We start from the raw sequence: 21,658 nt of genomic DNA on the forward strand, positions 1-21,658 counted from the left end.
GAAGGGAAGGGAAGGGAAGGGAAGGGAAGGGAAGGGAAGGGAAGGGAGCCAGGGAAAGCCCCCCAGGGCCCAGGCTGGAGGGAGAGGCTGCCGCCAGCCAGGGCCTCGTTTTGCCAGTGCTTCTCCTTCTTAACAGTTTCTCAACAGCTGCTCTGCTGGCTCTCCTTCGACACGGAGGCCTGGGTTTAAAATAAAGTACTGTTGAGAGGATAGGTTTGAGACATCACACCCCTTTTCCTCCTTTCCCCTTTTTCCTCAGTGGATGCTCAGTCCTAAAAGGGGTCTCTGAGGTGGTAGCTAGGTGTCACAGAGATTGCTTTACTTCAGTGGCACCTGCCCCAGGTGAACGCTTTGTGTCTCTACTATAGATCACAGTCAACCTCATGGAGCAGTTAACACGTGCAATTTTTGCTTCCCACCTTCTTCCTTGGGTAATCTTAGAAATTGCGCAGCCACAATTCCTGTCTGGAAGGCGACTTACTGAAAACAAAGGAGATGAGGATGGCAACTCCCACAACCCAAACCAGAAGAACTCAGCTATCTTCCTGCATGCTCCTTCTTTATCAACCAGTTAAAAGAATCAAAATTGAGGGATCTTTCAGGAGTCTTTTAGTACCCTTTTCATCTGTAAATTAATAAACAATTCAGAACATTTCTCATAAAACAGGAAAAAGTTTTTTGAATACTGGATCCTTACAAACCACATTGATTGATTCATGTGTTATATAGGCATTTCAGTTAAATAAAAAATGCATAGTTGGGGATTTCTTCACAAGGCAGTTGAGTATATACAGTTCATTCATACCTTAACAATTGCATAGTTAGGTTGAGAAAACGGCAATAGTGTTACGGTAAAAATGTGCAAAAAACTTGTGTTTGTTCAACAGTTCAGTGCAAATAAATTTATTTTGGAGAATGGAGGTTGTCTTTCCAAGACAATGCCCTCAAATACTGGAACATTTCTAAGTTCCTCCGGTAGGAGGCAGCATGTGCGCTGAGTACTGGTATTAGTAGTTCAGTTTAATAATACTTTGATGACCTGGACTCTCTCCTTTTGCCACATTCTTGCCATTACAGCTTTCAGCTTTCATTCCAAGCGGGAGAGGTAACCAGGAAGCTGCTCAAAGGGCTACCTATTGGGGGGGATTCATCATTATGTTGAAGAGGAAGTGTTGTCTAATAACTTATAATTCTGAAGAAATGTATTCTGAAGAAAACGTATGAGGTTAATGGCAGGCTGCAAGCCATTTGGTGTTCAAAAGGGATTTGAATAATGCTCTCAATGATATGCTTTAACTTTTGGTTAGCCCTGAAGTGGACAGGCAGTTGGACTTGAAGATCTTTGTAGGTCTCTTCCAACTGAACTTTTCTGATATATATATTTTTTTGTATTATTTTTTACTATATATTATTTATTCTCAGCAATTTTGTCTTTATGAAGATGTTGCACTTACATCTGTTGCAGCAGTTAGAAACCTCATCAGTCATTAATATTTTCCAGTCAAGCTTTTTACGCAACCGTCTGCACAGAAAGGCTTCTTGAGCAGATAAGAATATGAACATGTCGTGTCTTTAATTGAAGTAAATCACTTTAAAGTTTTATGCATTTTTTGCATCTTTGATCTCCTTTTTTACATTGAGTGACAAGAGACTGACAGAAAATTAAATTGCTTTTAGTCAGGGTGAGGCAGACAGTGAAGGGCTGGTGGTTTTCCCAACAATATGTGGATTTTCAAGCTTAATTTTTTTCAGACACAAGGGTCGTTGTCATTTTTTGAGAGTGGCTGAGAATAAAGCAAAGCTGAGCAGTGAAAGAAGTCACCAGTTTTGCAGATTTGCGTGAGTACAAGGCTTAAATGAGACTTTTTACCAAGGTGAGAGAAGGTCACGTTGCTTCTGCTTCATCACTTAAAAAAGCATTGCTGTCTGAATGTCTGATGTGCATGAAGCAGACACTACATGAACTTTACAGCTGTGTAACTGACCCAAAAATAAGCACAGGAAATGGTTTATACAGTAATATTTTGAATGCCAAAAACCATTCAGGTTATTAAATTGTTGCATATGCTTCCTATTTAACTCTGTCCTTCCCGGTCACTTCAGCCTTGCTCAGTGCCACAAGGTACTTTCTGAAAAGCAGCCGTGCTATCTCTGATGACAAAGAAAGTGACAGACCATGCAGGTAGACGCTAGGTTAAAAACCACAGTTTTGATGTTTGAATTACTCTAGAAATAAATGGGATTCCTTCTTGCTTTTCCCTAGTAGCATAAGTTTAAGACATGGAAGATGGCTTATATTTGTTCTTCTTATTTATTTATTTTTTTAAATTTTCATCTGCAAACGGATTGTGTTTGTTGGAAATTCAGGTGTGGTTTGTGATAGGCTTGCATCACAGGTGTGTGGAATCAAAACTTTATTTCAGAAAATGAGGGTAGAACCTGTACAGGGATTTTTGACAGCACACTAAAGATGCTAAATTTTTTATCTACAATACGATCAACATTAGAAAGGTTTTGGGTGGCTTACTCATATTTGTTCTCATTTCTTTATGATTGAGAGTGCTGTGCTACGTGATGTTTCAGAATATAATTGTACTTAATGACTTTCCTGTTTGAATTAGGCTGCCTGTAACTTTATATTGCTAATATACTGTTACTGTGCTGTAAACTGTATATAATTGGGTGACTGGATGCAATCTGCTGTGAGAAAATAGAGTTGTATTCCTTTTAACTTGGACATTACTGTCTCTAGGTAAACACTGTATTTGTGCTGTTAATATGATACTTTGGCTTCTGATCTTTGCACCTAGGAGAAAGAGAGAGAGCCAGGTATAAAACACATCATTTCTGCTGACTAAGGTTAGCAGCAAAGGACAAGGAGAAAGACAATGTCTGCTGAAACTACCAAAGAGGAAAACCAGACGTCTCCACCTGTGCAAGTTGGATGGGTAAGCTGCCTTTTCTCCCTTTTCTTCTTGATGCTATTGCTAGGGAATAAGTGGGAGTTTGCTTTGTTCATTCTTACTGAAGAGAGAAACAGAAATCTTTTACCTTGAGCCAATGAAGAGAAGAAGGGGCTGTGTGTTCTACCTCCTCATTCACTGGTCAGAAGGCGAGGCATTTCTGAGTCTTAAGCCCCTGGTAGTGGTCTTTAATTTATGCTACATGAATTACATTAGTTACAAACTGTTAGAGCCTTGGTGTCTGAGTATTCATTCAGTATAATCTGTCCCCGTGTCGAGGTGTGTGTGCATGTGTGCGTGTATATATTCAGAGCAAGAACTTGCCCTACTGCTTTACAGAAGCTGAGAGATCCCCTCAGCTGGAGAAGTCAGCTACCCATGGGGGTTCAGATTTTACCATAAGCATGTAGTTACCCAAAAGGAATTTAAATGTGGTCTGACCTTGCTGATAATCAGTCACCGTCAGAGAGCGACAGAAGTGGGCTGCTGTGTGAGGGAAGGTGACCTGGGAGCCACAAGTGACAGCAAGGCAGGCAGGGGTTGTGACCTTGTGTGCAAGGAGTACAATCCCACAGTATCCAAAGAAGAGGAGCACAGTAGATCCAGTGATATTAACCAGACAACCCTAATTGATTGCTGGATGATTGCTGGGCACGTCCATAGGAATAAGGCAGGTCTGAGGGTAAAGCAGGAAGTCGAGTTAGCAGGGCAAGGTAAAATCCTCATGGCAAACAGCCAGGTACAGGCATACCTACAGCACAGTTAAGGCGAGGGCCTGACCTTAAATGCAGTTCCTGAGGCAAGAGGCGGAGACCTGGGGCACAGCTTCTAGAAGCTCTTTCTCCCAGCTTACCTGTTTTCACAGAAATCTAATTCAGTGCTGTACAACCCTGCCATATGAGAGCTGACTTTGAGCCCTAACACCCTGGCAGGGTGTGTATTGGGGCAGAAAGGTTGCAAAGCTTGTTGCTGATCTCAAGGCTCTGGCACTCATTACCTTATCTTTCACTTAGCCTGTTTGGATTTTATTGTATTTGCTGTGACCTTGCTGTGAAATCAATTTGAAGTCAGTTCTCTGGGGTTTATGCAAGCAGCACTGCTGTTAACTTTGGTGGGAGCAGTGCTTGAAAAAGGACCAAGATTATTAATTAGCTAACATGTGAAATGGGTGGCTGCAGCTCGTAAATGCATTTTGTTGTTATGTGTACAAAATTATGAGCTAGTTGGGCATAAAATGAGTTAGTATCCTGTAGTAGCCCAATGTATTCTTTTTCCCAAGCTACCACTTGTTCTATGAAACATAAGTTCTTTTGCTTTCAGTAATAAGTACATTTGTAGGTGGTGTGGTCTTACAGAAAAATGCTAACATTTCAGCTAATTTTAGCTCATGGTAATGGCTACAGAGATCCTGGAGCAAGAATTTTGGAGTAAGGACTGTCCTGTATGTTTCAGATGTCCAGTAACGATACCGTAAGTGCTAACAGTGATAACCAAGTCATCTCTTAAAGAAAGAAAAATAATCTGCTGATAATCACATCTCAGTACTCAGGACAGTAGAATGAAAGAGAGAATACTGTCACTTTTTCTTCAGTTACACTAAAAGGGGGAAAAAGAGCCATCCATTAAACTAAAACCAAACCTGTTGCCAAGCTAATTATTATGAAGGTGAAGCCAGTGTAGTTGACTTCAGTTAATGTCAAGAATATGTTTAATCTGCTCAGAGAGAAAGTCAGGCTAGTCAGGGGAATCTGACAGAGCTCGTTTTGGTCCTGTTCAGAATACCTGCAAAATCTGCTCTTGCTGAACTTGAACTGACTTCAGAACTGGGCAGAACTTCGTTTTTAGAAACTGCCACGCTGACTTTACTTCCTGTAAGTTCTTTCTCGGAAAGCTGTTTTAGCTCATGAGAATAGAATGGCCAACAGAAATAAAGCAACATACTTCTGGGGTAAGTAGCACTGAGCTATTTTAGGAAAGTATAGGTCAACAGGATGAGCGGTTTTAACCTGTGTAGTTCTTTCCGTGACTGTATCAGGTTGTAAAGTATTAAATCTCACTGCTATCAAGAAAACAAGGCGTTTGGCTTGTTTGGATGGGTTTTGCATGGTATTTTATTCATGCATTAAATTATTTGTCTTCTTTAATGGATTTATTTTTTTCTTCCTGTGAGGTTAAATTCAGTAAGCTAACTCAGGTTTATCCTTTCAGCCCATGTTCTATTGTCCCATCTCACAAGTTCACAGTGATGGAGAGATTGCAAAGATCCGTAAAGAATGCAGAAAGGAAAGTTTCTGGTACAGAGGTGAGTGATCCAAACTTTTTCTTAACACACCGATAATGATTTCTTGATTTAGCTGTGCAGAATTGGCTGCAAAATGCTGTGCCATTTATTGCAGTGCATTGTTTTTAAAATTGAATATTATTGGGGGTTAACTCTGCCACCGTAGTCTAAGCTGAGGAATACTTCAGTATAAAATTATTAGATTATTTGTGTAATAATTGTAGGTAAAGGTGGCTGAATTAAACTCTTTTCTAATATGAACTTTAACAATCATAGAGCTGGCATTACTCATGAAGTCAGTAATTAAAACAACATTAGGCTTTTTTAACTTTTTTTGCGTACTTATGTGTGCATTTGAGTGAAAGGGAGACATGGCTACGTGGCTTGGGTCTGTGAAATTCTTTAGGTGCTAGGACATCTAAAAGATTAAATATTTGGTGTTTTAGTGCCTTTTGAGCTCACCACGTCAGTTTGTAACTAGATTATACATTTTCTGTAAGAACATTGAAAAGTATTTCAGCATTTAACTGGAGCTGCTGCCATTACTTGTGTTGCAGTATTGAGGGGAGTTACTGAGATTACAGAAGCTAATATTTAGTACATACATGTAATGTGTTAGCTCCGGATGTCACAGCATGCCTAAGGTCTGGCAATGCGTGAGCACATCCTTGCTTTGAAGAGACAGTAATGTGAACAAGCAGGTGTTATAGAGAATTAAGATAGCACACTGTATTAATTTTTAGAAGATAAGTAATATATTCAAAATTATAATAATATAAAACATGGATTTAACATGTTAAAGTTATATATTTAACAAATAAGTAACAATTTTTGGCTGATCCCAGATACGTTCCTTCTTTTTATTTTTACAGCTCTTCCTTTGTCTCTTGGGAGCATGCTTGTCACCCAGGGACTAGTCTCGAAAGGTAAGTAGAAAAAAATACACGATGGGCCTAAGTTACGAAGTTGAGACTCTGGAATTCCAACTGAAATACAAATTTCCCCAAAGCTTGCTGGTTTTCAAGATCAATATTCTTCTCACTCATCACCGTCGTTATAACGATTTGTTCATTGTGTATGCATTGCCGCATTCATTCTTTTGAAAGAACATGAACTGAAAAGAGAATTCATGACTTAAAAGACTGGTGGTGGCTAGATTCTGTCACCATGATCACGTGTACTCGGGTAGAGACTTCTCTGGGGCTGCTTGTGGGGCAGAATATTGTACAACCTGAGCAGGGGCATCAGAAGCTGGTGCTGTAACTCTGTTTATTTGAATAACACTGGCAGTCATTTTACAGTGACCACATACCAATATGAATACAGCTTTGGTGCAAAGGGACAAGGAATGCTGCCAAAGTGAGGAGACAGAGGGTTCTTTATAGGGGTGGCTTGCAATCTGCAGGCCAACACAAAAGAAAATTGTATTCTGTTTATGTGGTGAGTGAGCCTGCTTCTACGCATTGCACCTTGAGTTCCCCTTCTGGGGATCAGGACTAATAACAAGATCGAGGATAGTGTTTCGGGCAAAGGGCATCCACCCTGAAGATTGCTGTGACAGTGGTATCCCACAGGAGAAAATAATCTAGTCCTTCAGCCTGCGTCAGCAGCTGGTTACAGCAACAGCAGATGGGAGGAGAGAGAAATCACAGGGCCTGAAGGAAGAAGGAGACAAGAATCCAGGGGCTCCAAGGGACAGGTGAAGGAGCAAATGGAGGAGGTGGAAATGGCTCAGCCTTTTCTCACTGTCTGTGGCTGCAAGTCCCTTGCTTTTATCCAGCCACTAGGGCCATGCTTCCTGCCTCAACTCATTCTATTCTGAGATCATCAGGAGGACAAGAGTGGGGAACCTGGAAGTTGTGCTAGACCACAAGGGGCTAATACGGATTGCCTGATGCATCCTTGACCTATGAGCTTGTAGGCAGATGGGGAGGGAAAGGGCAAGGGTAAGTGTGTGAGGGAAGGCAAGGGACTGCATACATGTTGCTGAAAAGGGTGAGCAGCGGTGGGAAGGGCGCGGGGTTGTCACAGTAGCTAGCATGCTCTGGCACTGGATCGTCTTCGCAGTTTTTCTCCATTGTACCTGGACATTTCAAGGCTCATTCCAGGCTGAATGCTCCTCTGCCTAATTGCTGCTCTCAGGCGACTGCAGCACATTGGCTCTAGAAGAAGCTAGAGCTTCCTTCAGAGCCTCATTAGTACTGTCTGAAGGCACGTAACAGCGAAACCCATGTTTGCTTCCCTTCTCTTTGCCATGGCAATCTTGCTGCGTGGAGCTCCCCTCCACAGCATGGCGCTCCCGTGCCAGACACACGAGGTCAGAGGCATACTGGTTCCAGTTCCTGGTGCTAACTGGGGAGAGCTGGATTTTGGTGGGAAAACCTAAAAACAATCATTTAGTCTTATTACTTGTTCATCACGCTGTATTCTCTTAAAAGCCAGTTTGTCAGTAGGATCTCCCCCCTCCAGAGAAGACAGCTAGATATCTGTGGTACAGTTTACCCTAGTCTGATCAATACCGTCAGGAGACTATTGCAGAAGAGTTTGGGACTGTTTCTCTCAGCACAAGGAGCAGGACCCTAAGTAAGAGATCTGAGATCACTATTAAATGTAAGGTTGGTTTGTGCTGAAACACAAGCCATCATCTCCTCCTGCGGTGCTGCAGGTGTCGCCATTGGGAGCCATGCTGCTTTCATATCGATTTATGCTCCAAACCACTGCCTGAAATGAGTCCTGCAAATTACAGATAACTTTTTTTCCTCCTATGATTTAGGACTGCACCAAAACAGGTGCACTAAGAACTAGTGGAATGGAAAATGTCCTGGTGTTCCTAAATCTAAGTGGATTTTTAAGGTCTTTGTACATTCTTCACCTTCAGAAATGCAAAAGCTTGTATGAAAAATACCACCTTTGATTTTGAGTGCTGGTGTTCCTCGAGTAAATATGCATTCTGACTATTTTCTTCTATTGTAGGCATTTTGTCAGCAAACCCAAAACTTGGAGCATTACCTAAGATGGCAAGTAAGTTGGACCTAATTCTAAAATAAAGGAAAGATTATTTACAGGCAATGTGCAGACCCCAGATGCATCTCTCCAAATCTCTTTTCAAACTCTTCCTTTTTGGAAATCGTGAGATGTTACCAGAGTGATTTGGGAAATCATAATTCTGTTGAGTTTAAAAATAAATATATATGAAATAAGATTTTTGTAATGTAGACATATTCAGTGGTAGCTTATATTTACTTAATCTATCCTCTCAATTTGGTAAAAACTCACATCACCTTTGTTTTATAAATATATAATGTTAGCCTTCTTGATCACCCGTGCTTAGCAGATCACATAGTTTACAATATCAAGGAAACACTGTACTCTGCTATAGAAAATAATATCTCCTTTTCATATGTTCATTTGATATATCCTAACTGTCTAGTTTATAACTGTGTTGACAAAATAAAAAAAGTTCAGAGACTGTACAGTAATGTGACTTTTAAATGGCAATAAATGAAGTTGATTCCTTTTTCAGCAGAAGCTCAATGGAAAATTGAGAATGTTGAAGTAATATTTTTATTCTAAAAATAATATTCTATTATTTTGAAATAATCCCTGTATAACTTTATATACGCTTGTAACATTCTTGGAGAAAACATGCTACATACACTTCATCATAGGATTAAACTGTAGCCACATGCAGACTCTTGATGTAAACTCTTGCATTAATGTTTTGTTATCTGTTTCTATAGTTGCTGGTGTCTTGGGCTTTGGCATAGGAAAGATGTCATACATAGGAGAATGCCAAAAAAAGTTCCAGAAAATTGGTTATGGTCCAAAAAAAAAAAGGTTTGTGTTTATTTAAATCATTATTCCTAGATCAAAATAGCCTAAAAATAGTAAAGATGATGCAGCAAAACTATGAATGTAAATTCTGTAGTCAGGTCATGAGGTACTACTTCTCTTATGTTCTTAGACTACATGTGACAGTATTAGGAGCTACTAAATATTCTTCAGCAAATGAAAATTACACTCAATGTATTATCTGTTACTGGGAAATCCTTAATTTAGATCAAATTATTGTACTTTTGAAATGTGATGGTACAACAGTTACCAGTTCTCTTTTCACTTAACGTTGTTCCTCACAAAGTGTCAGACAATCTTCTCTGATATCACTTGGGCCTTTGAGTCCTCCTTGGTATCATATATGAGGCCAACTGTACTGCAGGTTATTTCTTTTTACACTGTGCTCATACCTTAACAACAATTTCAACCTTAACACACATTTCGACTTCCTTGGCTTTGTCTGAACGTACACTGTCATGTCAAATCACGAAGAGCACCGACTGCAGAGGCATTTTTTCCTCCTTGCAACCCTGTGTCATGGATGTCAATGCTTGCCACCTGTCAGCTCCATGCTCTAGGCATTGTTTTCTGAACTTGATGTAAAGTACTCTTCCCTGTCAAATCGCACTTTGACTTTCCTTCTAACCTCCTCCTTCAGCTGCCAGTACTACTTTTCATTCCCAATATGGTTTCTCGTATGCATCTTTCACACATAAAACACACTTCCAAAAATCCTGTCCACAAAATCACTCTCATCTGTCCTTTCACATCTTTCCCACAGACCCCAATGCGAGCTTTATGCCTGTGAAAACGCCTTGCTGATAATGGGAAGCTTCATCGTTAGTATGTCTCTGGGTCTCTACTGCCGTTTTCCCCTCACATAACAAAGCTATTCCTTTTCTCACATGGTGATACACCAGCTGGCTCTTTGTCACTCTTCTATAACAAAACTTTTGCTCCTAACTCTGGTTGGTCACTATTGCTAGGTGCAAGGGCAAGGGCCATCTTCTCCTGCTTAGACATTCCTGTTAAATTTTGGTGATTGCTGGAAATAGTAGTTAAGAATAATAATTAAGGGGGTGGTATTGGTTGAGACATGTAGATGTAATCTTCTTCAGTTTATGTGAATTAAAGCAATTACAGCAATTGGAGAACACAGGCAAGATTACTTCTTCAAGAACATTTATCACTATGCTATATGGTTGTATTAGAAGAAATCCAGCCAAATTCTCGAATGCTTTATTTGCTTTCAATATTGTAGGCATTGCCATCACCCTTGCAAAGAATGTGAAGCAAAACTGAAATCAAAGGAGAAAGAAGGCTCAATTCCTTCAGCACCTTAATCCCAGGTAGGCATCCTTGACATTTAAAATAAGTTTTCATTTTATTTTCCATGCTGAGTTTGTTTTTCATGCTGTGCATTATCCAAGGAAATATTATCTATCCGTGGTTAGTCTTTTTCTAATTATAGATATTTTTTTGCTTTACATACCTTTCACTTTAATTTTAAACACCTCATTTCTGAAGAATTTCTCATTTTTCTGTAACTGTCTTAATAAGAGTGCTGCATATTTACCTAACTGGAAATAATATGGATTGACTACTTATATGAAAACAAATGTAACTCCTTTCTATTTCTAACTTTTAACTAAAGAATCAAATAATTATGGCTAACGTTGATATTTTAAAATACATTGAGATACTGAGATTCTAAAAGCAGACATGTTTGTGGGTGGATTTGTTTATTTTTTATTATTTTTTTATTTTTTCCCCCACATCCAGTACTATGGTTTTGCCAGAGCCTTGGTGAGGGCACTACAAAAGCAGTGCTATCCTGGGAAGATAGAGGGGTGAGGAATGAAAGAACAACCACACGGCATGGTGGGGGAGTTGACCCATGTGATGTTTTCTCCCCAGAAAGGGGAAAGGCCCCTTTGAGAAAAAGGAGGGATTACAGGCTGGAAAGCAGGAGAGTGTTTAAATTCACTTTCACTCTTTGTCCATGAAAAACAGGCGTGCAGCTGGGCTTTCTAAAAGCATTTTCACACGTTCTGCTTGTGGTAATCTGGCCTACATTTCTCACAGGCAGGAGAACGTGTGAAAGTGTTTGCAAATAGCTTGGCTGCAGGGAAGAGAGGGAGCAGAGGGCCTGTTTGAAATCCTGCCATGTGAGTTTCTTACGGCTCTAACTGTAGCTCAGAACAGAAGTCTGATGTGGAAATGATTGGATTAAGTCTCTTTGGCCTGTATTACATAGGAATTTGGACAAGGATGTCAATAATGGTCCCTTTCTTGCTCTAAAGTGCGTTGCTGCAGACAGTCCTTAAGGAGGAGTATCCTTGCAGAACCTGCCTACCTGCCCAGGAGCAGAGATTTTAATGGATGTTTCAACAGAAAGGATTGTTACAAAGGAAGCCATTAGAATAAATTCCCTATTTTCATCAACCTTGCCGCTGCTTGAGCGTTTTATGTCAAGAGCTGCAAGGGCTCAGCACCTGTCAGAAAAGACACCTTGGCTCAGGCTCACCTCATAGGATTGCTGCCAAAACGGGCAGTGCATCTCTTGTGGAGATCTCTTGTGGAGATCATGGAGCAGTGTGGCCAGCCAGATCGGCTTCCTGCTATAGCTAAAAATCAAGCCCTGGAGGATAGGGAAGAAAAAAAAAAAAAAACAAAGCCAGAAAACCTTTCTGAGGGGTAACTTGCTAGTACCAGCATAAAGAAGGGAGAGAGCCAGACATAGCTAACTGTGGTGGAATGACACCCGAAATCCACTAGCAGTCATGAGCTTCTTTATGCCCTTGCACTACTGTGCTGGTTAAGTGCCTTTGCAGATTTTCTCTCAAATTAATGTTTGCTTACATAGGCCAATATTCTCACCCATTTAAAATAAAGACCCCAAAGCATATTTAACTGAGGATGAACAATTACTACCTGAGTACTAGAATTAAGCGTTGATGGCTATGGTGGGATTTGCCTCCATTGTTTGTCAGGGCTGGATCTTGCTGAACCTAAAGTCCAAATACAAGAGACCTTTACTTTCTCAGCCTTTTCCCTTTTTCAGACTTCCTGAAAGTGTTATACACCTTCTGGTGTGTAAGTACCGATTAGCTTTTAAACAAATTCCAAATTGTCTCAAATACAAAAGAGTCTTGTAGCTATATGAAGGGAAGAATGCAGGATGCCACAGGTGCTTCCGTGTTCTTCCCAACGAAAATGGGTCCTGGGATTTCTGTTGTGTGACCGTGCTAAGCACGCATCCCAAGCTTTGGCATTGCCTAAGAGGATCGCCCAGTTAAAATTGTGCTCATGCTGCTGAGTCCAAGGGCAATTTCTATTACCCTCAGGGACTCTGCAGAATTCTCAGAGCAATCACCAAGAAGCTGCACATTTCTCGTTGAAAATAAGGGGCTGCTCAGCTTAATGATTTAAATGATGTGTCTTTTGTCCAATTTACAGATCTGGTGAAGATAACAAAAACTCTACAGATCAGCCTCTTCTTTCAAGTCTTTATTTTGCAGAAAAGACATAATGCCTTTAGTTTAGTGTAAATCACCTTACCTGAAGTAGCTCCATAATCGTAGCATTGTTCTGTCCATAGTAAAAAACAGTTTCTCGTAATCTCGTAATGTACTTTTTAGTTTCTCCTCTCTGTTCTCAGCATGTGCTTTTTTTTTTTTCCTCCCATCAATGCAGTTTAGCCTTAGTGCTGAAACAGTACAGTGGAGAAAGAAACCTGAGGGTACGTTCTGTATACAAACAGCAGGACATACAAAATTTCATGTTGTATCTCAGCAAATCAAGAGCAGACGCTTCCTCAAACACGGTGACGGTGTTGACTTGAAAACCAAAAGCACAGCTTCTGAAAGGCTGGCTTCACGGTCAGTCGGTAAAGCCTGTCTGCTGTGGTTTTGGTTGGTGGGTTTTTGTTCTACGCTGTGCCTACAGTTTGTGTTCCCTCTTGAACTACCTGAACACAAAAAGACTGCAGGCAGGAAGTACAGAATGTAGAAGTAGAAAGTAACTATTAATTGGTTACAACGAACAAAAGATATTCCAGATTTAACAAGCTGTTAGACTGAATGCTCGCCACCTTGATAAAGGCAAACTCTCAGAGGTCGTTCCTGTGGTCACTGTTACCTCCTGGGGGCTACTGGGTGGGTGAAGACAGCTTTGCTACTTAATCGTTGCTTTACATGTAACTTTGTTCAGGTTCCCTATTACTTTGCTGTAATAAATTTACTGTTATAGAAAAATTGAGGTGTGGTTTTTTTTTTTTTGGTTTCCTAAATTTATTTCCATACTTTGCAAGAGTCACTACTCTGATGAGCTAATTGTGTTAATCTAAGTTCATGACTTACTGTGGTACGGTTACGAAAAAGGGCCCTTTGTGAATCTAAGCTGCATTAGCACTAAATTGGTGCATATCAAAAGAAAAATGAGCACAGCTTATGGGCAAACTGTTCTTTAGAAGGTGTTTAAAAGCATTTTTCTGTACTTCGGGGGATTTACGGTCAAATAATTCTTTAAGCCTGTCAAGTGTCAAGCTCCCCATAATGCTCCTTGGTTTGGGAAGTAACAGGGCTGTATGTTTTGGTAAGGCTATTATTTAATTTTGTTAAAATACAATTTCTCCTGTGTTGCTTGACCAACAAATCTAGTCAAGCGTGAAGCCGGGCAACAAGCCTTTGTAACGAGATCATAGCGATGTTGCAATATTTCTTAAGCATGACTTCAAAATTTTAAAATAGCATAAAATGTAAGGTAACTGACTCCCCCAACAGCACCAGCTATAAAAGGACAGGGAAGACCCACAACACATTCTGTACCCTGTTAATTAGATAAAACTGGGGCCAACTGGCTTTCATTGTGCTGTGACTTACATGTGTGTTTGAATCTTCCAGGTGGCTGGACGTGCATTCGTGGGGTGAAATCAAACAGATGCTGGAATATTTTAGATTGGGTGGTTTAGAAGACCTAGCTAAACTTTTCAGCTCCGTAAGGATTGACAAGGAGATACAAAAAAGTGGCTTGGCAGTTCCCAGATGAAGTTTTGCAGGAAAGCAGATGCTTAGAGTGTTAGTAGTTATACCACATGATGCAGAAAGGACCACTTAAATGCATTCTGATTATTTTGTTTTATGCAAAAGGAAGACAGGACGAGCTGGACAAAACCTTCTGTGCTTTTATGGCCAGACTCTCAGGATCTTTCTGCTTGGGATGATAAGCTAATTTTGTAGTAATTGCGTACAATTTAATAAGTTAAACTATATCGACTGTTCCTATGACACATTCCATGCAAGCCGGTTAAAGAACTTGTTTTTCTTGATGAGAAAGATGAATGCATTGAACTATTAAAAAAAATCACCTATTATTATTAAAAAAGTCACCTATTAAAAAAAATAGGGAAAGATTTGAGGTAATCAGTTGCTTCCATTATCTTTGTCTGGAATACAAGAGGAAGAAATCTCCAGGAGGAAAAATAGTTGATTTTATAAAGTATTAAGCATTGTTTGTAGAGTGCTAAAACTTTTTGTAGTATTTTCTTGTCCTAGTAAATGATATACATTCCCATTTGGCAGAAAGATGTTACAAAAAGGCTAAAAAATCCAATGAACATACACAGCTTCCTACTAGTCATGTGTACCTGGAAAGTAGGGCTTACCTCACCCAGAAATTAGGGAGTGTAGCTGTGTGCTTAGGGATACCACAGCTTCGTTGTAGTCCACAGCCCGGAGAGAAATAGAAAATGTTACATATCTGATTGCTAAAATCAATAAATTTACAGAATTCAGCTGTAATGCATGCAAAGTGAATAACTTCATGTAAGCCTCAATCCACTCCATTAAATTATGAATAGAAAAAGGAAAGAGTGTAAGAGGAAACCTATGGTGACATTAACCTCCAACGCCTGCAATATATTGCTTTTCTCTGGGAACTTTCCTATCAGCCATTGAAAATAATTTCACTAATACTGTATTCAATCCTATTATAGAAATGTAGTTGTGTTTTAGAAGGGAAAACAATTGCAGGTTGGAAACAAGGCACGTTGCTGTTAAAATCCTGACTTTGGGCAAGCCAGCTGGTCTGTCATTCTCATTTAAAACTGGGAATGAAGAGGAGATGAAAGCTTACTGATCAAGTTTTTATAAATCTGTACCAAAAGTAAGATTTGGGGCATATTCTGTTACATTTTGAAAGAGACTGGGATAATGGGCATGCTGAGCACCCGCAGCTAATGGGAGGGCAGGGCTCTGGGAGAGGCCAGTAAGCAGAGCACCAGCTCTGGGGCAGGAGATAGGACAGCAGCCTGCTGGACCGGGCCAAGGGGACGTGTGAAGATGCAGCTAGCTCGGGTGCCACTCTGGTACCTCCAAGAGCGATGCTAATTTGGGAGAACAAGTTTTCGCAGCAGGACGTTAACACCTTACAAAGCTATTAATGTGTTTTTGAAAGAGTGGCCATGTGGACAAAGGGATCTACTCCTTCCTGTGCAGCTGCTGAGTCGTTTGTTTTGTTTTGAGAAGGCTTCCAATTAATTAGGCTCTGAAGAAATAAATGGGACAGTTCTCAAGGGCAGTTCAAAATCTAGAAGGCTTGAGAAGGCTTCTGGTCAACACATTGACAGAGAATCTGCCAAAGGAAACATGACCACATTTATTGATGACAAAATGACAGAAGAGCTAAAAAAAACCCCAAAACCTCAGTGTTGAGAGACTGAGTAATAAGCCTCATTGTCATCAGTAGCACATGAGAAAAAATGTTAATTGCGTCATATGTCTGGTTTTAAATTACTCTGACATTCTCAGTACGGAGACTGGGGAGTCATGTTGCATGGTTTTCTGAGACAGCAGATCTGTGGTCTACGGCAGCCAAAAGGCAAGTAGAACATAAAACATTCCTAGGAAAATATAGACGTGTAATACATAGTGTGCCCTTACCATGAACATTGTGGTGCTTCCACTCAAATGGTGCACAACAGAGCTGAGATACACAAAAGGGGAGGGGGAAAGAACGATCAGAGGTAGAAAATGGTTTCTTCTCAAGAAATGAATTAAGTAACTCTCCAGTTAAGCAAGCCAAGATGAGGAATATAGTGTCTCCATCATCAAAGACGAATAGGGAATGAGTAATTGCTGTTTTTCATAAAACGACAACCAGTCAGCACTCAGTAAAATCCAATTTAAATTGAAAGAAGCACTTCTTTACACAGCACAATTCTGTTACTGCCACAGGATGTGGCAAAAACAAACAAAAAGGCTCCAAAAGGCACCATCGCCCCAGAGAACTGGTGGCTGTGAAACATCTGGATTTGCACGCTCCAGCTGCAGCCGTTGTCTCAGGAAGCTCTTACGCTCTGATCACTGGAGGACAGGATGGTGTACTAGTGCAGGATCTCTTTTTAGCCAAGGTGGGAGACAGGACCACCATTACAGCGATTCTAATGTTCTTATAGCTCTTTAAAAAAAGAAACGGAAAAAAAACCACAACACAAGCTGAGAGTGTTGCCAAATGAAACAAAACACGCAGTTAATGCTTAAAGTGAAGATTGAAGCATCTTTATGTACAGAGAACACAAGATCAAAGACTCCTGAGGAAAGACATATTGTAATGAAAGGCATTTATATGTGGTTCTTTTCTCTGCTTACTAAGGGTAAAGCAGCATTAGCATGGGAGCAGAGGTTTTTCCTGTCATTTTTGACATACAGATTGCCTGAGAGCAGTGGCATGTCCAAAGCAAGTGCCAGAAACAAAAACCACTTACCTGAAGTTTTAAGTGTTACTTCTCACGTGAGTGTCTTTTGATCATTCAGCAGCAGCGCTGTGCTGGTAAGTCACATGGGCAAGCTCAGGTATTTCAGAGCAAGAAGCAGCTTTAATACCTCCTCCTAGGGGCATACTTAAAGCCTACCCTTCCCTCACTCCAGCTGTAGGCTGAGATCACTGATGACTGCAATGGACATGCCCAAGCTTATCTCCTGCACGTGTAATACTTAAAATAAAAATCCGAAACCTTAGCCAGCAGCAAATGCTTGCCACTTAATCTCCCCCAGTCTACTGCTTAGCTCCGTGAATCAAGCAGATCGTCCTACCCTCAGAAGCTGCCCTCGGCGGCTGTCAGGCACAAAGCCTGCCCTTGTCTGCCCCGGGGTTTCCTACCAGGCTGCCCGGCAGGTGGCTGCTGGTGGGTCGGCCAGCTGCCCCGCCAGCCCTGCCAGTTCCCCTTGTTCATTATCCCCGGCCTGTCGCTGCACAGAACTCACGCGGGGCTGCGGGGCTCCTCCTCGCGCACTTGTTGCTCCCGCAGCCTTCACAGCCGTGCATCACCTAGCAGGTAGAGGCTAAGGAAGCAAATACGAATGTGAGAACTTCATAGAATGTAAGGGGACGAAAAAATGGACTTAGCTCTTCAGTGTAGCCATATGCACTGACTGCAGGACACTATATACCAGCAGAAATATTTTCTATGTAGCACTGTGTATTTCTATGATGTAGACATCGTTAATAACCCATCAATACTGTTTAGACATCAGCTACTGCAACCAGCCACCCTTTTCTGTACCAGCTATGCTATTATAAAATGTTAGTTATCCTAAGACACTTACGATAGCAATGACATTTAACATACAGAATTAAACCAAACAAAAATGATTCTACAAAAATTATTTGTGTCATTAAATTTATATAGAACTTAAATTTTAGCTTAATTAAAACTTAATTAAAAAATGTACTAGAAATGTGCTTCCAGTGTGGATTAGAAAGAATAAATAATGCATATTATTCCTGGTAAGGAATGAATTTGCCATTTTGGGCGTTGGAAGCAGTTCATGCTAAGATTGCGTATCCCAATTCTACACATCATCACTGAGCAGCAGGAAGAACTACAAAAAGGTTACACACTAGGGATTTTTTATCCTAATTTACTTGCAGTTTTGGCAAAGGCAATTTATCAAACCCTTCATTTCTCCTTCATCTTACAAGTTTTTTTCTCAGGTTAACGATAAGTGAAAGCTATATTTGATTGAATATCCTTTGTATCCAACTCTGTATTACCATTCTGCTATAGATGGTAAAACCTCAGGAAATTTTGAATCTCTTAATTGAAAAAAATAACAGTAACTGAGTAAAAATGAGTAAACAAGTGCTAAGTATTAAAACACTAACATATAAGTAGCACAGTATCAGCATTGTTAGCGTTAAAGAGAGTAAACAGAAACAAATGCTTTAGATGATGGCTATTACTGTGTGATTCTTTCAGAATTATAGTTTTAATTTATCTGAACGCATATAAATGAATCCGCAAGAGATTGTCATATACTAGCCAGCAGCTCTCTCAATAGCTGTTTACTTTGGTCACATTTTACAACCTGAGTGGCTATGTGTTTCTAGTTTTGCTTTATTGCTTTACTTAAATAAAAAATACTATTTTTTTTCTTTTTTTCCCCTTGTTATGTGGAAAGAACAATTCCCTTGTTGCTCTTATGACCTGGGACCTTGCCCCGGCCCAGGCTGTACATGTATGAGACGCTCTGGTCCCATCCTTGGTTCAGGGCTCTTTCTAATGCAGCTACTCAGGAATCCCTCAGAACTTCTGTCAGGTGCTGCTGGCTTACATCCAGTTCTTACATTAGCAAAGAAAATATTTAATCTATGGACTCCAAGCATACCTGTGTGCAAACTTACTTTGGCTTAGCTGAAGTAGTGCAAACCCCTACAAATAGCCCTAAGGCAAGAGGCTGACACAGCAAAGAGAAGCAAATTTTCCCATTTACTGCCTCGAGATTGAAATCCAAACACGATCTGTTAATTTCCCTAAGCCATTTAACAGGCCACCAAGCTACAAAACGTAAAGGGCTATTTATAGTGCCATTCTGTCCTTTAACAGATTACGGAGATAAGCCAGTCTGGCTGCAAACCAGAAAGAATGTGTTGCAAGCAAAGCCTCGCTACCGAAGGTCTGATGCACGTGTGGCAGCCGAGGGCCGTAGCTGGATGCACAGCTGTGCCGCGCGCAAGGACGGCCGGGTTCCTCACTACGAACAACCATGGGGAAGACAAACAATTCTTCCAACAAATAGCAGACGAGTCAGGAAATCTGTGGGCTTGGTTTGGAATAGTGCACACTATTTCCCCCTTCCACAAACCTGCTTTAGCTTTCATTAGGTAAATCGAATTATTTTTCATATACACATTTCTCTTCAATTTAGATGTGTACCAAACAACTTCGGCAGGAACAAACTCCTCAAAAGGTCCCACTGTGTTCTTACTTTGAACACGTCCCTCAATTTGGGCAAAGACAAAAGCATTTAGGACCAGCATTTTGTTAGAGCTTTACCAGCTGCCAAAGAGCTGAGGCACTTTACACAATTCTCTCCCTCTCTATGCTCATGCACATTAGTAACAACAGATTTTAGGACAATGCTACCAAATCCTTTAAATTGGCCATGCAGCTGCTTATTGTTAAGAGTTTTAAGAAACAGTGAGAGCAGTTACTTTACAGCCTTTTTAGAATTGTTCACAGGGAAAAAAAAAAAGACTAATTTGCTGGTGTTTGCTTTAGGGTATAGCAGTTAATTTTTTACATAATTAAAGTTTATTCTGAGGAACAAAAGAAAATTTATTTAGCTTTACAATAAAGGTGAATTGAGTTAATTCACATTTATTACGAACACACAGGTATGATGGCCCATAGGACAACTTCAGCTCTTTTTTAATGCCACTCTCTTTGTTGTTAGGTCAGGCTGTAGAAGCAGCCAATTGGAAATGTAAGTGGTAATGCAAAGCGAAATTCTTACTGTGCTGTCTGGAGCACTGAGGGACCTAAATGCAAGTAAAACAGTCAGCATGGTTAATGAATTAAGAAAAATATGCTGTGTATGAGCTGGAAATACATTTAAACATAGAACGGGGAGGATCAGTCCTGCTTTCTTCACACATTCACCATTCTTCCTAGTTCTTTACACACAGACACATTTTCAGTGATAACCATGCCATCGGCTCTTAGGATTCAGCAGAAAAATAAATTATGCAAGTGCGGCAGAAACGCAGAAGCTCCTCATAAGTAACTGGATACCCTATATGAAATCCTAAGGCTGGAAGAGAACACTCTGAACCAAGGTGGTACTGAACGGAAGGTGTGCAGAAAAAGGGGAGGAATAAGGCTGAACTCCCACAGCTACTGAGCGAAGCAGCGATTCAACACGCGCTTTGCCACAGCAAGATGAACGTGACCCCACCTTGGCAAAAAGCTAGTTTTCTACAGCCTATTAACAGGTATGATTGTGACAACTCTTGTATTTAATGCTTAGAAAGCCAAATGCTCAGGCAAGAACAGAATTTTAAATTGTTTGATGGTAAACCCAACATTTTCCTAAGGAAAAAAAGTATGTCCTCTGAGAGATCCTAGCCATATGCAGCAGAACGAGAACATTACGCTCAATTTAGAAATACACGTTACATTAGGCAGCGTAGGCCTTTAAAACATTAATTATATACTACATATGCCTTTTGTTTTCTTCACTGAGGAAAAATAAAAACTAATACAGTTTATGTAAAATGCTCTATTTGTCCACTTGAAATATTAATTTGAGGCAAGAGTCTTTGAGATCCCATTTTTATATCAACAGCTTGGAGACCTTTTATTTGCCCAAAATTTTCATTCTTTCAACAGAAAAATCATTTCTTCTAATCTGCTCTATTTTAATCACCTAAATCTTCTGCATCCTGTTACTTGGGTAACTCACAACTAGGAAACTTTGTTTTCATGATAAATCCAGTCAGCTTTGGAATGGTGCACTAAAAAATATATAGTAATGTAACTCTAGCAAGCTTCCTGTATTTTCACAGTTCTCATCATGGGCACAAGAAGCATTCTCTCTAAGTTAAATTTCTGATACAACTTCAGGCTCATCCGATTAGCACAATCCTCTCTCTCAGCTTATCTGATAGCAATCTTCCTGTTTTGATGGTTATAAATAGTACTTGTCTCTTAAAGCATTCCCTCATCTTTTAGTCATTTTCTTCCTCCCATTTCAGCTGATTGTTCTTTACCTACCTAAAATTACCTTCTTACTCATGTTGCTCTGCTGCTAGTCCACTAAATCAGAGTCAAGAACTTTCTTCTTGGTAGGCTATTTTTCATCTCCAACAAAGAAGCCAGCAATGCTTTTTATGCTGTTAACTTCATCATGGTTTTTGCTCACCTATAGCCTAAGAGTCAAAACAAAACAATGCTGTGAGATTACACAGCACAACTGAAAATGAGAGGATCTAATGGACAGAAAAAAAAAAGTGTTTTGAGACAGAGCAGGTGATGCAAACGTTAGGAAATACTTTTCAGTAGTTTTGCCAACGTAGCTCAGTTCTTACAGGTAATAACAATGCAATACTCCACTGATCAGGATCTTTTCTCCATGAACAGTCTCAAATGTTGTTATTTTTTTTTTGGCCATGACAAGCACAAACGGAGAAAAAAGACAATGCACAAAAATTAATATTAAGTCAAGATATCAAACTTCTAACAGTTTGTCCAGTTTAGCCTTTTGCACTTAAATATAGCTATTTTAAATACCTGCAGTTT

At 40.1% G+C, this 21,658-nt stretch overlaps 1 protein-coding gene across 6 annotated transcripts; it reads left to right on the forward strand.

The window, feature by feature from the left end:
- The first annotated feature begins 1,079 nt into the window (after positions 1 to 1,079).
- On the forward strand, positions 1,080 to 15,140 carry LOC308194252 (OCIA domain-containing protein 2-like). 6 transcript variants are annotated; one of them, XM_080589930.1, is made up of 9 exons: positions 1,080 to 1,105; positions 1,753 to 1,839; positions 2,811 to 2,948; positions 5,172 to 5,265; positions 6,117 to 6,170; positions 8,218 to 8,265; positions 8,985 to 9,081; positions 10,340 to 10,427; positions 12,538 to 13,334. In XM_080589930.1, the coding sequence occupies exons 3-8, from the start codon at positions 2,889 to 2,891 to the stop codon at positions 10,419 to 10,421; spliced, it is 435 nt and encodes a 144-aa protein (XP_080446056.1). In that variant the 5' UTR covers positions 1,080 to 1,105; positions 1,753 to 1,839; positions 2,811 to 2,888; the 3' UTR covers positions 10,422 to 10,427; positions 12,538 to 13,334. The 6 variants fall into 6 exon arrangements, with proteins under 6 accessions (XP_080446056.1, XP_080446058.1, XP_080446055.1 ...); XM_080589932.1 differs by lacking the exons at positions 1,080 to 1,105; positions 1,753 to 1,839; positions 12,538 to 13,334 and adding exons at positions 2,448 to 2,511; positions 13,983 to 15,140; XM_080589929.1 differs by lacking the exons at positions 1,080 to 1,105; positions 1,753 to 1,839 and adding an exon at positions 2,448 to 2,511.
- Positions 15,141 to 21,658: the final 6,518 nt, after the last annotated feature.

The sequence above is a fragment of the Anser brachyrhynchus genome (genome assembly GCF_964034855.1).
Source record: "Anser brachyrhynchus genome assembly, chromosome: 4".
Taxonomy (NCBI): Eukaryota; Metazoa; Chordata; class Aves; order Anseriformes; family Anatidae; genus Anser; species Anser brachyrhynchus.

Coding starts and splice junctions, on each gene's coding strand:
- LOC308194252 (XM_080589930.1), top strand. CDS start 2,889: ATGTCTGCTGAAACTACCAAAGAGGAAAACCAGACGTCTCCACCTGTG. Junction 2,949..5,171: donor CACCTGTGCAAGTTGGATGG/GTAAGCTGCCTT, acceptor TTATCCTTTCAG/CCCATGTTCTATTGTCCCAT. Junction 6,171..8,217: donor CCAGGGACTAGTCTCGAAAG/GTAAGTAGAAAA, acceptor CTTCTATTGTAG/GCATTTTGTCAGCAAACCCA.